This window comes from Empidonax traillii, unplaced genomic scaffold (assembly GCF_003031625.1).
Source record: "Empidonax traillii isolate 1590-97213 ecotype Southwest subspecies unplaced genomic scaffold, ASM303162v1 scaffold117:size1203958, whole genome shotgun sequence".
NCBI classification, from domain to species: Eukaryota; Metazoa; Chordata; class Aves; order Passeriformes; family Tyrannidae; genus Empidonax; species Empidonax traillii.
In genome coordinates, this window is record NW_020955310.1 from 476737 (window position 1) to 490657 (window position 13921).

The window sequence follows — 13921 nt, forward strand, 5'->3', positions numbered from 1 at the left end:
AGCAGTCCCACACTGCAGGCTCTTAATCCTTTAGCTGAGGAGGTAGGACAGAGTTTAGAGAACTGGAAGTCAGAGAACAAGCAGACATTTATTCAGAGTGGGCACTGTGAGGGGGAGGACCACCAGCTCCTTCCTGCCTCCGCGGGACTTACCGTCCCTGAATGTCCCTTTTTGTCCTGTCCCCACATCTGTGGCCAGCTGGCACAACGCTGCTCTGTCCAGCGCTGCACGCCTGCCCCGGGGCCCGGTGGCCAGCAGAAGGAGAAGCAGGGTGGCCACTGCTGGCCACAGTGATGCTGAGACGGCTTCCAGGCTGAGCTTTCCCAAGGGGAAGCATGCCACCCCACTCTTCCCACGAAGAGGCAGACCTTCTCAAATGGCAGAGGGGTGGGCCCACAGGCAGCCAGGGAGGGAGGCTGAACAACAGGCTTGAACCGTTTAACAGGCATCAGAGCCATCAATTTGAAAACAAGAACATGAGACTGCTATTTAAAAAGAGTGAAGTCCCACACCCTCAAAAATTACAGCTGCTCAGTATTACTAATCTGAGAAGGTCGAACTATCACCTATTGCACAGTTGTCATCAGAACACATATCATAATGTGTATCAGAAATTCCACTTTCAGTAAAAAAGCATGCACGTGTGAGAGAGAGAGGCAGCAGCAAGTCTTGGCAGAGAAGAAACAATAGCTCTGTCACTCTCTACAAGCAGGAACAGCTCTCAGAGGAGCCTGACTGCACCCAGCTATGTTAGTAAACTTTGGAAAGTTTCGGCCTAGAAAACCACCAGGTTGTTTCCAGTCACAGCAGTGAAGATGAGCCTTTTGGACTGGATTTTCCCCTTAGTTTGTGTTAGCCCTAGTTTGGACTGCAGGACTGCATTGAAGACTGGTATCACACTGCTCTGGTGCTGCACAGCTCCTCGTTTCAGGTCAAGGCACCAGCAAGGTGAATACAAAACTGATGCATCCAGGCAACCACCAAAACACTCACTGTCTGAGCACCATCACCCATCCGATCAAATAATCAGAAAGTTTTTTTAAAATAAAAATACTTAACATTTATTCACCTTTGAAGTCACCATAGTAAAATTGTACACGCTATGAGTAACCCAGGAACGTTATTAAAAAGCTACCAGAAACATAAGGCAATTTGTACAACCATTGAAAGAAATACACAGCATGTTGAAAACAGAGTGAAATATTACTCAAACAAGACAACGCTTGATACACACTAGAGTGACAAGAACCAGCATTAAGTTTTAAACAAAAATAAAGATGTCATGGCTACAAGTATTATACAGTGATAAATACTTCAAAAATATATTAAGATATATGGAAATTCTCATTTTGTCACGGAAATCCAGAGAAATTCCAGCCTCCACTGGATTTCAATATACCAATTAAGGTTTAATATTTAAGTTCCTTTCCTTTCAGTAAGAACCAGTACTGCAGCCATTACTGTCCTGTATCAACACTTATCTTCTTGTAGTGTAATGAAATCAAGCCTTATGTTACATTAAGCCCTAATGCCTCTTGCATCATAGGCACCAATTGCTCTAAATCAACCCATGAGTAGCCTTTTGGTAACAAGTGCTGTGCACAGCATTTGAAGTCATAAACCATGTTAAATCACAGTCATTGTTCACCCACTTTACAGTATTAATGGAAGGCGGGTTTGAAGACTTGCCCCCATGTAAATAAGACATCTCGAACAGAGAGTTTAGTTAGTTATGTTTTCCATAGCATTACATCAATCACTCAGAAGTTACAGTACATGAACCATGCTATAGTTTAGGTTACACCTTCAAAAAGAAAGTCCAGAGGATGTTTGGAGACAACAGGTTTTGAACACGCACAAATAGTGCTTTAGTACACATTTGTTTGTGCTGTTATTGGGTAGCAAGTGAATCAGTTTATAGCCAAGGGTTTGGTGAGGCAGTTTTCTGAGCCAGTTTAAAAATATAGACTTCTTCTTAGAGGGTCTGTTTATAGAAAATAAAGTGAAATCTGGTAAATTGTCAGTTTTGAGAGTACTTTCCCATGGCAAGATCCGTTCATCGGCCTACCGCACCAAGAGGAAAGCCAATCCTGCCATCCCAATCCCTGCTGCGGCTGCCATGATGGCATTGCCAATGGTGCTGCTCTGGTCAGCTGCCTCGGAGCCGTGCCTGCCGAAGAAGCGACAGAAGCCATCCTAGAACAGCAAGAGAAAGGACATTGAGTTGCTTGGCTTGCAATTAACTGCATTTCTTTTAACAAGCCTTTGGGCACAGTTTGGTTCACACTCCCAGCACGGCGTTTGTCAGCTGCAGAAATCTCTATTAATCATGGAAGTCTAAGCCCACCGCCTTAGGTACACACAAAAATGCTTTTGTGAGAGCCCTTGCACAAGGCAACTGAGAGAAGCAGCTACAAGCATTTGCTCAACAGACAATTGCAAACTTCCTATCGAGATGCTCGGCCTGTCGTTACATTATTTTTGCCCCTTTTAGGCAAGTTTCTGACAGAAGCTGCCAGCATTGTTCCCCCTTATTTGAGTTTCAGAAAGCATCTAAAACACAGGATATGGAAATTTCCACTTGAGAAAGACAGTAGGCCCAAGCTGGTCCCATTTCAGTGGATGTGGGACTGATTACACACTCTCTTGGAAGGGCCGGGTGGACACTGGTCAGAGCTGACCTATGACAGAACAAAGCTGGCAGCTGCTCTCCCAGATCGTTGTGATAATCAGAAGTGGCAGCAATACAACTCCAGATGGTCGTGTTTGAACTCTGCTCCGCAGATGTCTATGTAAACAAGTTATATTCTTAATTTCTTCCGGAACTTTGTTCTTTACACTTTAATTTGTGCGAACAGGCCGTGAGATTTTGCCAAGTGACAGCGTGCCCTGCAGCCAACGACCACACTGTTCTGAGCAGTCAGATGGACCAGTGACCACTGGAAAACCAACTTCATTTTGGTCTCTGGAAAAGTCAACGAAACCAGCGACTGCTTCCCCTCCTTTCTATTTTTAGTGCTTATTTGTACCGACATCAAGTATTCCACCAGGACTGAAAATAGGAAACATGGACAGTTCTGCAGGATAGCTGACATTTTGTTCAGAAACGCAGGCAAAGCTGCACGGACACTTTAAAAGCCGCACCTTCGGTGTGCATCTCGAGGGACAGAATGTCCACACCTTCCCCGGGCCCGACCTGACCTGACCGGCTTCGGGACAAGCAGGAACAAGAGCCGCAGGCCTGGCGGGTGAGTGCCTCCACACACAGGTGCATTTAAGAACAGGCACATGGGTGGTTTTTACTTTCACCTGAGAGAGGACCTGAGCTAGGCAGCTCACCGACATCCGCAGGCTGCGGACCCAAGGGGGAAGGCAAACCTCGCCGCCTCAGCCAGCGGCATCACTCCTGCGGTTCCAGGACGCTGCACCCCGAGGGATCTGGCTGAGCCGCAGCACAGGGCACCCCCAGGCCCCTCGCTGACCCACCACGAGTCTCTAAGGCCAGCAACCCCCGGGGATGCTCCGCCGGTCCCGCTCACGCCCATCGCCGGCAGCGACCCCGGCACGTCCCCCCGGCCGTACCCCACCGCTGCACGGCGCCGGGGGGCCGCCCTGACCCGCTAACCGGGGAGGGGGGCGAGGGTTCCCGGCACGCACCCCGGGCCGCCCCCCGCCGCCCCCGTCCCCGCTCACCCATCCGCCGTGCGCCTCCAGCCACTCGCCCCGCTCCTCGGCCAGGTAGGCGGCCAGGTGCGCGGCCAGGCAGCGCGGCCCGTCGCCGCAGCCCCGCTCGGCCAGCGCGGCCGCCAGCGTGCCCGCGAACACCACCAGCGCCAGCAGCCGGCCCCAGTTGAGGCCGCCGTCGGCCTCCAGCTGCGCCGCAACCCGCCCCAGCAGCGCGGCCGCCTCCCGCGGCTCGGCCCGCGCCAGCGGCGCGCACGAGCGGAAGAAGGGCCGCTCCTGCCGCTCCAGCTCGGCCGCCGCCCGGCGCAGCGCGGCCGCCGTGGGGCTGGGGGGCAGCGCGGCGCTGCCGCCACGGTGCTGGAAGTAATCCTCCAGCAACAGCGCCGTCTCCTCCTTCAGAGAGCCCGGCATGGCGGCTGCCCACGGCGGCGGCCCCGCAGCAGCAGCTGCCGCCGACTAAGAGGAGGGGCGGCCCCTCCGCCCGGCCCGGCCCGGCCCAGCCCGGGCGCTCCCCTCCTCCCGGGCGGGGCCAAGCGGGGCGGGGGCAGCGCCTTCCCGGCGGAGAAGGATCCGCCCGCATCCCCCGGGAGGCACTGGCGGAGCAGAGCTGAGGGGCTGTCTGAGCAGCCGAGGGAAACGCTCAGTTATGTTAATATGTATTAAATATATTAATAAATACATATCAGTTGTATTAATATATATTTTCAATATATTAAAATATTTGCTTTAATATGTTTAGGATTTGGGGGTTTGTTTGTTGTTTTGTTTTGTTTTTTTTCACATTACTGCCCCAAACCTGTATGTGTTACACCAAAGGAGATGCAGGTTTTCCAGGACCACGGAATGAGTGCACTTGTGTATTTACCCAGCAAATGCAGTGGTCTTTGGTCTTTGATGGGCATATAGGCAAAATTTAGGATTAGGACCCCTTATGGGGCAAAGGTGGGGCCCTTCACCCTGTTGGTGTAAAATAAAATGGCTGAGAACAACACTGGTGTCGTCTGCACAGCACCATGGAGTTATCTCAGCGAGACACCTTGCCTGCACTCCAACTGTGCCCTTCCAGCTCCAAGTACCATCAGCTGCTTCATAGAGTGGTGGGACTCCCATAAATACCACCCCAAGACTGATGGCAGATCCAGCACAGGGTACATTCAGCCTGTGCTTCCTGCCCAGTGCTGGTTTGCAGGTGAGGTTCTGATGGTGGCCTGGGGCAAAGTGAGGCCGTGACCCTCTGTCACTGCACAGCCCTGCAGTGGGAGAGGCACTGCCACAGCTGCCTGAGACCGGGTCACTCTCACCTCTCATCCCACAACCGGCTCAAGGTGACCAACGTGTCAGCACAGGACTGCTTGGCTTCATTCCACCTATACTGAGATACAGCTGTCTCCATTTTACATCCCTGTTAGAAAATCTAAAAATAGATGGTTGGAATCAATCCTGTTGCAATTTCTCAGATCGCTGTCAAGAATTGGAGTCAGTCCTAAGGCGAACTCTTAGTTTTTCATCCCCGTATTTGGCTATTGTTTTGTTTTGAACCAAGGAAATATAGTCTGTGTTTATGTGCTAGAGCAGTAGCTGGAATGATATCTTTACTTTTCACAAGAGCTTTACACACATGCTTTTTAAACTATTTTTCCTTACGATTGTTAATCCTGGAGCAGGAATTTCCTATTGCATTCCTCACAGCAGGAGAGCAAGAGGGAGAGGCTGCTCTTTCTCTGGCAATATCCTTTTCCACCCTTCCTGTTTATATAGCATTTTTGTTTAACAGGACGGAGCCGTCCGATAGTGACTGCCCCAGCTATAGCTCCCTTCTCTCCATGTTATGGAATAGAGGTGTTTCTGACATTAAAAGCTTGACAGGCCAAGGGGGGGGGGGGGTCTCATAACACTGGGATTTCCAAATCTCTCCTGGCCAGCCTTTAACAAGAAATACAATGGGTACTTCAGTGTCCTGTTCCTCTATCTGTCATTTATGATGTGAAGTTGAGTCATTTATCTGAGGGAAAGTTGAGGCCTGTCCTGGTTCATGCTTTCAGCACTATCTCAGGAACAAAAAAGGTGATTTTTCACAGGTGGCAACACCATGCAGCCCAACACACAAGTCCACAGGCAGTGGCCCCAAAGTGCAAGAACCACAGGATGTTTCCAGGTAAGAACAGAAGTGTAAGATGCGATGTCAGCGTCATTCTCACTGGATCTGGTGACAGTTTGAGCATTGATGTTAATCTGAACAAGCTGTCTAAGCACTTTCCCCAGCCCCTCAGCAGAGAGGAAATGAAACAATGCACCTAAATTAAGGAGTTGGTTTTTTCAGTGTCTAAACTGAGCACTTCCACCGAACACCTTCATGCTGACCACAAATTCTACACTGCAGCGGAGAGGACAGCTGGCCCCAGCACAGTTCTCTCCTGACAAGGTAGAAAGCTGAACTGCTGCATTTCAAGGTGATCTGCACATCTGGTTCACCCAAACAGAGACAGCCTCAGCATTTCATCGACCATCTTTCACTGGCATTCCACTACAACTCGAGGAGAATCCTATGTACCCACAAACACATACTCTGCACTTTCCAGATAAGGATCTGGAAAGAAAACATCACATTAGCTGCAATCCTTCTGAGCAGGAAAACAACCTGAATTCTGGCCTCCTGAATGCAGGGGGAGCTCAGATGGTGTTTCAGGTACTTTCAAGGACTGCTTGCTGTCAGTTGCTGTGGCTCCCCTCGGGTATTTCCAGAAGATAATCCAGAAGCAATTTTCTGGTAGATCTGGGCTTTGCCCTAGATTTTGCAGGAAAAATGATCTAAGGAGCTGTATGGTACAAAAAGGGAATGTCAAAAAAGGCAAAAAAATCCCACCATAGCTACCATTGCAAGTACAGGAAAAACTACTACATACATGTTCTCAATATGTAAAATACAATTTATTGTATTTAGGCTGTTCATAAGTATCAACACAACTTAGTATGTTTGAAACAAACATCTCGCCAATAAATACTATCTAAACATTAATATTAATCTTTTGATCAAATGTGTACAGTGTATTGACTCAGTATTGCACAGTGAGCTCTATATGACATTTCCATAGTGCATTCAGTTTGTTACAGGGATAGTTTGCCACAAATATTGCGAAGCATCAGAGTTGACTTTTCCAAGTGAAAACAGCTAAACTATTCCATTAGTGATGGAAGGCTGATATAAATGTCAGTGTCCTAGGTTTACTGGTTATGGATTCACAGAACCTAATGTTTTCGTAAATGAGGAGACTTTTGTTTCTGATATGATCTTTTTGTAAAAAAATTCCACTTTCAAATAGAATGAGGATATTATCATCAAACTTATAACTCCAGTGATCTTCTTTTCTCTTGTTTCAATCTAAATATAAATCAAATATTTAATATTTTTAGAGCTGTATCTCGCCACTTGCATTTCAAAGGCCAGACTGTGCAAGCTCACAGCATTATTCCAAACCTTTGCTCCCTATATGCCTCTGCTCAAGTTAGACTCAGTACCTGTTGGTATGAGCAGAGCTGACATACTAGTCCCAATCGTTTTCAATGTATAAACGCAGATATAATCTCACAATGGTTCTATAATTAATTCTCATGTCTACCTGATTAAATCTTGATTCTACAGCATCAGCTCTGCAGGGGGTGGTCCTGCCAGTTTGTGTGGCTCCCCCAGAGGGCTGGGTGTTGCTACAATGTGGCCAGCTGTCCTGCTTCCCTGAAACCCAGTGGCTCCTGGATCAGATGGGCTCATGTGTTCTGGTCAGCACAGTATCGAACATTGGCAGGACTGTGGCTCAAAGCAGGTTTTCAACAACTCACTGTTATTCATTCCCAAGTCCAAAACTATGTTCGTGGCAGTGGGAGATGACTGTTAAGAGTAAGAACTGTATGATTTGGGTTTTAAGGTTTGACACACATTTGCACGAACTTACACTGCTCTGACACTGCAGAAGGACCTTAAAATGGGATATACTGCCTTAATATATATTTAAGCTACATTGCCTTGCCAAAGTGGTAAGAACTGCTCAAAATGCAAATAAGAATCGTGATCATAGAATGACTATGACTGACTTGGAAAAGATTTGACCATCAGTATAATGGTGCTTAATGCTTAGCATGTAGCATCCCTTAGTGCTTAGCATGTAGTATTTTTTTAATTAAAAGAAAATTCACTCACCAAGTGATACAATTAAAAATTTCTAAGAAACTACTGGTTAAGTATTACCTCATGATTTCGTAAATCATGTTTATATCCCTCCTCTTTGCCTTTTCTCAGTTTATATATATTAGATTCTTTATATTCAGGTAACAGAGATGAAATACATATTTCTATCTAAAAAGACAGTAGGAAAAAAAAGGGATTGAAAGAATTTCTTTTCTGTACAAAAAATACATTTTTATGACAGCAGCCAGTACCTTCACTGTAGGCCCTTTGCTCCTCTATACCACCAAGGTTCAGTCATCCATAACACCATCATAAATTATCAGAATTGTTTTTCTTTCCACTTTTCAACACTAAAATTCAATATGCTACTACGGAATGTTTCCAAAGCCTTATGCTACATCCTGATAAAATCAGGACTTTTTTTTTTTTTTTTTTTTTTACTTTAAAAAGAAACTCAATTCATGCAAATAAATACACAGTGTGCACTGAAATAGTCAATTCTATGATACAGGTGACTTTGCAGAAAAGTCCCTTTAAAATTAACTAAACTAGTTCTAATAAAAGAAATTGTTTCAAAACAGAATTTAAACCATTTTGTTTTACTACAAGTTGATGTTTGCTATGTGTTCAAGCAGACTACATTTTCTACCTAGTTGTTTTAATTTATTGGTTCGGTGTCACTCTTTTGTAAAGTAGTGAATATTTAATTTCGAGGAACAGCTCCTTTATGCAGTTTTTGTAGTCCAGGGTTTCAGTCTTCATTTGGTTCTGCAAGCAGGACCTCCGGTTAAGCCCAGATCTGTGGAAAGAGAAAGTTGGTTTGTGACACTGACTCTTCTGTCACACGTTTAATTAAAAGTTGGCAAGGCAATCAGGTGAGCGGTTCAGAGTATCAGCAGCAATTACATTTTTAACCCACGAGTCCAAAACTTAACAGTTCTGCTAGCACTTCGTGGGGATTTTTATTAGCCTTTCCTATTCATGCTTTACACCGGGTTTTTATACCCTCGTTAGGTCCTCTAGAGTTAGTTACCCCGGAACAACCCTTCCCCCTCACCTCCTTCTATTAAACAATCAAAGAAACAAAGCAGCACTCAAAGTGGGTGCTCCCAGCACTTACTCGGAGCGTGTGATCCCAGGAGCCCGAGCAGAACGCCGTCCCATCGGGAGACACCCGCAAGGTGCTGACGCGATTTTCGTGTCCAAACAGGATGGATACACGAGACCCTTTCAGCACATCCCAGACATTTATGGTGTAATCATTATAGCCCGCAAACAGCAGGCGACCTACAGAGAGAAAGAGATTTTACACGGTGAGGTCTTACCGTGCCTTGACTGCAGCAAGAGCCTTCTCTAGGACATTTATGCCCCGTGAGCCACAGCCCCCTGCCGCCCTCTGACCACTGCTCCCCCCAGACTAGCTGTGCTCCTGTGGGACAGCCCTGCCACCCTGCTGAGCTGTCCATACTAAATGCTGAAACAATTAAAATTAACGAGTTACAAACGCAGCACATTTTACTTAAATGACACAGAATGTGTTCAGTCATTGCAGATGGGAGATGACTCTTAATCGTGACAGACTGAAGAGCACTTTAACAGCTATTGCAGGGTCATAATACTTTGCTCAGTCTTTGCACAAGAAGTTGAATTTAAGTGGTTGAATGACTAGCAGGCAATTTGGTAAGTGATTCACTGCTAACGGGACAAGCTGTGGTGCTTGTGACCATGACAGAGGCGTTTGCCTCAGTCCCAGAGGGAGGGCAGTTCACCACCCACTCATCCCCACCCAGGGTTACTAGAGGAGCTCTGCACTTAAGCTGAGGCAGCAGCAGAGAGAAGACTCGAGCTCATGCCTCAGGATCTGTAGTGAAAAGTGGTAATGTCTCTTTCTTCGTGCCGCTCTAACATATTTTTACTATTAATCATTTATTATCGTTTTAAAAACTATTTATGTAAGCACATTTAATAGTTTAGTTGCATTTCACGTTTCCTTTGAAATGTTTTCCATCATTATTGTGAAATTCTAGCCCAGCTGTAGTTAATGGTAAAATATTTCCTGCCTTCAGTAGGGCCAGGAAAATACTTTTCATCACTACAACGGAGCAATAGCCAGCTAGGTTATTTAAAGAGTAATTATTTTTACAGAGGGGAAAAAAAAAAAAAAAAAGCTTCCATGCATTAAATATTTCTTTTGGTACTTATTACTTTTAGTAACTTTTAATAACAAATGCTTTATCAAATTAAACTGAAAAATTTTACAGTTCCCCTCAAACCTCAACACTAACATAACCTCCAAAGTTCAAGTCTCACCACTGAGAGAGAAGTCCACACTGGATGCTCCAAAAATGATGCTCTCTTTGGAATAAATTGCTACTTCTCTGTCTGCACGAAGGTCATATAAACGACACTAGGATTAAAACAAAACCAACAAACATGCCTCAGTAAGGGCTGGAGGCACTGGCTAAAATATTTTGAAAAAAATGGGAGTGGGAAGTGCAGCCTAACAGGCATCACAGGAAGTGGCTGCTTGGCTTCTTTCCTTCTGCTATTTCTGCCTGCTGTTACTGGGACTCCTTTAACAGGGATCTAAGCAACACAAAGCTGTTTTGTATAAATTGTGTGAAGGATTTGCTTTTTCAAACCACTTCTCTAAGCCTCCTGCCTGTCCTGCTATAAAGAGATGACTGGTGGGCTTTGGACCGTGGCTGCCCACTGAAAGTCCCCCCCACCCTCTTGCTTCCCCTCTGTGGTTTCCTACATATTAGGGCATCCTGCTGCTGGGGAGGTGCATGGGGACACAATCTCTTAAACAGCAGTTTAGCCACAGCTAGAGTCTGGGAGACAGAGGATCAAATCTCTAATCATCGTTGAGCACACGGACCATGAACTAACGAGGCTATAAACACACAGTGTAAAACATGAACAGGAAAGTCAAAGGAGAAGATGGTAGCCCTTGCTCTGAGTAAGCCAGGATAGCAAACAGTCCCTGCCCTTCTGTGAGGCCTCTGCCTGAACAACCTACGGGAAAGTAAATCAAGTGAAATAATGCATTTTTATACAGATCTTTGGGTTTTATTTCTCATGGAAAATCCCAAATCACCTCTAACAACCTATACTTCCTGTTTTTATCATTTGCCAGCAAACTTTGGCTTGTTTAACATGGAAATCATGTATCAGACTTCACAGCCATGCAGAAAGGCAGTCTGTAAGCCCTGAAATCAAAACACACTTCTTAAACTATTTTAACTGAAACTCCTCCTCAATAAGTTACGCTTAAGCAAACACTGGTCAGATGGCTTTGCTAATACTAAGAGTTTACTATTGAAAAATGGCTGGGGGAGCTGCCAGGTGTGTGAAGTCCAAGTCATCCCCTGCTCCAAGCTGATGAATAATTTCATCAGACTGTCCTGATGGGGAGTTGGGGTCACTGCAGGTGACAGCACTGTCATGTGAGCACACCTTTATGGTTTACCTCCAGACAGCCACGATTATCTGTTCCTCAAAATCCCCAAGTATATAAATCAGGTCAAGGATACCAGTCTGTAACACTGAAAACACCAACCTCTAAATTTAAAGAATGAGGTATACGGAAACTGCCAAAACCTCTGTCAGAAGTGTAGAGGTGGAATTTCCCATTCTCCTGCTTAAGTGAGGGGTGTCAAGACTAGTTAAGAAAGAAAAACACCATGAAATAAACTAATAAGAGCCTGTGATACTGAGCATAAGAGCTGGTGATACTGGGCATAAAAAGAAAGTGCTCTCATCGGAATTTAATGATAGACAATTTCTCCCTATCACACCCTAAGTATCTCAAGAACTCACGGTACCACATCCAAGTTTGCAGAGAGCTGAGCTCACCACAGAGCTCAATTATAAACTGCAATTTATAATTGCAGTTTTTAAGACCTAAAAGCGGGGTACACTTTCTCCAGAAGAGCCTTAGAAGGTCTCCACATCCAGTGAAGACAAAAGGAATGTTTCTGTTGAGCTTGGCTACTATTGGAGCAGACTCAAAACATGCTCTGAGGGCAGAGTACTTTAGATAAAGTCTTCACCCTCACCCAACTCTCTGTGATGTTTGAATAAACAGAAGAAATAAGGTGCCAAGTGCTTCCCAAACATCTGCTGTGAGTTACACTTAACTGCCAGCTCAGTCCCTGTAGGGCTGTGGTGGGGGCAGAGCCTGGTCCCCCATGGGGACCCACCAGCTGCAAGGAGAGCCACCAGCCATGTGCCTCACTCAGGGTGGAGGGCACCACGTAAATGTCATTTTGCATATGACCAAATTTACCCGTCAATACATTCTGTGCCCCTCCTAGCAGATTGCTCATAGATAACTAGGATCCATTAAGAGCTATTGTGTGATCTAGAATGACCTGGATGCACTGACTCACTCCAGTGAAGAGTGCTGGCAGTGAGTCAGACCGACAGGGAGGAGACGAATTTGACCAAGGCCACCCTGGGGCTGCAGAGCCAGCTGCCCACATGTGCCCTGCTCTGTGCTGAGCCCACAGACCCTCTGCTTGCTGGGACAAGCTGCTTCTCCTGTCACAAGCTTCAGCATTTCAGCTGGTTCCTCCCGTGCTCTGACCAACAGTTACATGAAGTCAAATATCTTCCGGTAAGACGACTATTTTTGGTCACGAAACTTCAAACACAGAGAATCTGAAATGCATATTTGGACAGTAGCTCATGTAGACAAGTTTGCAGAAGTGACCTACAATGTTACTAGATTTTCCCTATAACATATATAGTATTTAATATCTTATAGGAATGATTATGTCTGCAACTATGGTGTCAGGCCCAGTTTAATCACTAAAAGTCCTCTGTGTTTGTGACCTAATCTTCTAGGAAAATCTGACTTGGGAATTAACAGAATTTCCCTAAATTAGGTTACTGAATTAACATACCGTGGCATCGTCGGAACCAGAGGCAAAGGCATCTCCACTTGGATAATATCTGTGCACAAGTGAAAGAAGACCAGAACACATTACATTACTTGGATGAGGTCAGACTTCAAAAATAGAACCCGAACATTGCTCAACATTGCAAATGTGTCCTCTCCCAGAAACAAACTGACCTGACACTGTTGATATCTGAATCGTGGGTTTCAAATGACTGGATGCACTGACCAGACCGCATGTCCCAAACCATGGCTTTCTTGTCACATCCCTAATAAGACAAAAAAAAAAATCACTACAGTTGAGCAAATGGTGACATTCACCCCTCATGTACCTCATATTTGTCATCAAGCCCAGCTACTTTCAAAGGCTCCGAACATCACAGCTCTGAGGGGATTTAACCAGCAAAGCAGCCCCAGAGCTGCCTGCACTGGTAACCCCCAGCTGGTGCAGCTGCAGGTAGAAGCAAAGGACATCATGAAGGCTGGAGCCTCAGGATAGTGGGGTGCAGATAGCACCAGGCTGTCTGCACAGGCAGCCCCACACTGACCAGCACTCAAAGCCCTGCTCTGCTTGTGCTGCTGCCCTGCCCATGTCTGCAGCCCCACCGTGCCACAGAGCTGCGTAACTCACTCTTTCCCTTACCACTTAACGTGCCCAATACAAAAAATTAATACCCAGCGTTCAAAGTTTTATAATTAATTCTTTTCACACACTGAAATAGAAAATGAAATAGGTGCATCCGGAGGGCTCTTGCCCAGCCTCCCATCAGAGTTAACCTCTGTCAGGGCTCTGCATCCTCAGGCTTGATGGTGTAGTTGGGATGAGAAAAGTAGCATAGCAGCACTTCACCTCATCGCCAAGCTCTAATCTGCCCTTCCAAACAGTGCTTTGAAAAGATCATTTAACACTCAGTGCTCAGCACCCTGACAGCTTTGGGCAAGGGCCTCGCCCACCTCGTCTGCAATGTCCTTGGGGCGGGAACCATCTCACACCTGTAGGCTAATGCTCTCAGCAGCAGTGTCTCACTGCAACACAGTCACAGTGACAGGAAAAAGAGCACAGTCTTTCCTTCTAGGAGTGATGAAAGATTTTAATAAATCTGCCCCTTTTGAGGGGTAGGCAGTGACCAAGGCTCAGCTCTATGGCCTCTTTG

The 13921-nt window shown here is 46.0% G+C and overlaps 2 protein-coding genes across 2 annotated transcripts in view; both read right to left on the bottom strand.

The window, feature by feature from the left end:
• Positions 1 to 1034: 1034 nt before the first annotated feature.
• Positions 1035 to 4182, bottom strand: BCL2L10 (BCL2 like 10). The gene is made up of 2 exons (XM_027883067.1): positions 3694 to 4182; positions 1035 to 2196 (listed from the first exon to the last, which is right to left on the bottom strand). Exons 1-2 carry the CDS (start codon positions 4093 to 4095, stop codon positions 2065 to 2067), a joined length of 534 nt encoding a protein of 177 aa, XP_027738868.1. The 5' UTR covers positions 4096 to 4182; the 3' UTR covers positions 1035 to 2064.
• Positions 4183 to 6584: 2402 nt separating this feature from the next.
• Positions 6585 to 13921, bottom strand: part of GNB5 (G protein subunit beta 5) — a 26641-nt gene continuing 19304 nt past the window's right edge. The window contains exons 8-12 of the mRNA XM_027883065.1: positions 12945 to 13036; positions 12775 to 12823; positions 10175 to 10271; positions 8985 to 9151; positions 6585 to 8663 (exon numbers count right to left, since the gene is read on the bottom strand). Coding sequence (XP_027738866.1) covers positions 8652 to 8663; positions 8985 to 9151; positions 10175 to 10271; positions 12775 to 12823; positions 12945 to 13036 — 417 coding nt within the window. The 3' untranslated portion in view covers positions 6585 to 8651. The remainder of the gene's footprint in view (positions 8664 to 8984; positions 9152 to 10174; positions 10272 to 12774; positions 12824 to 12944; positions 13037 to 13921) is intronic.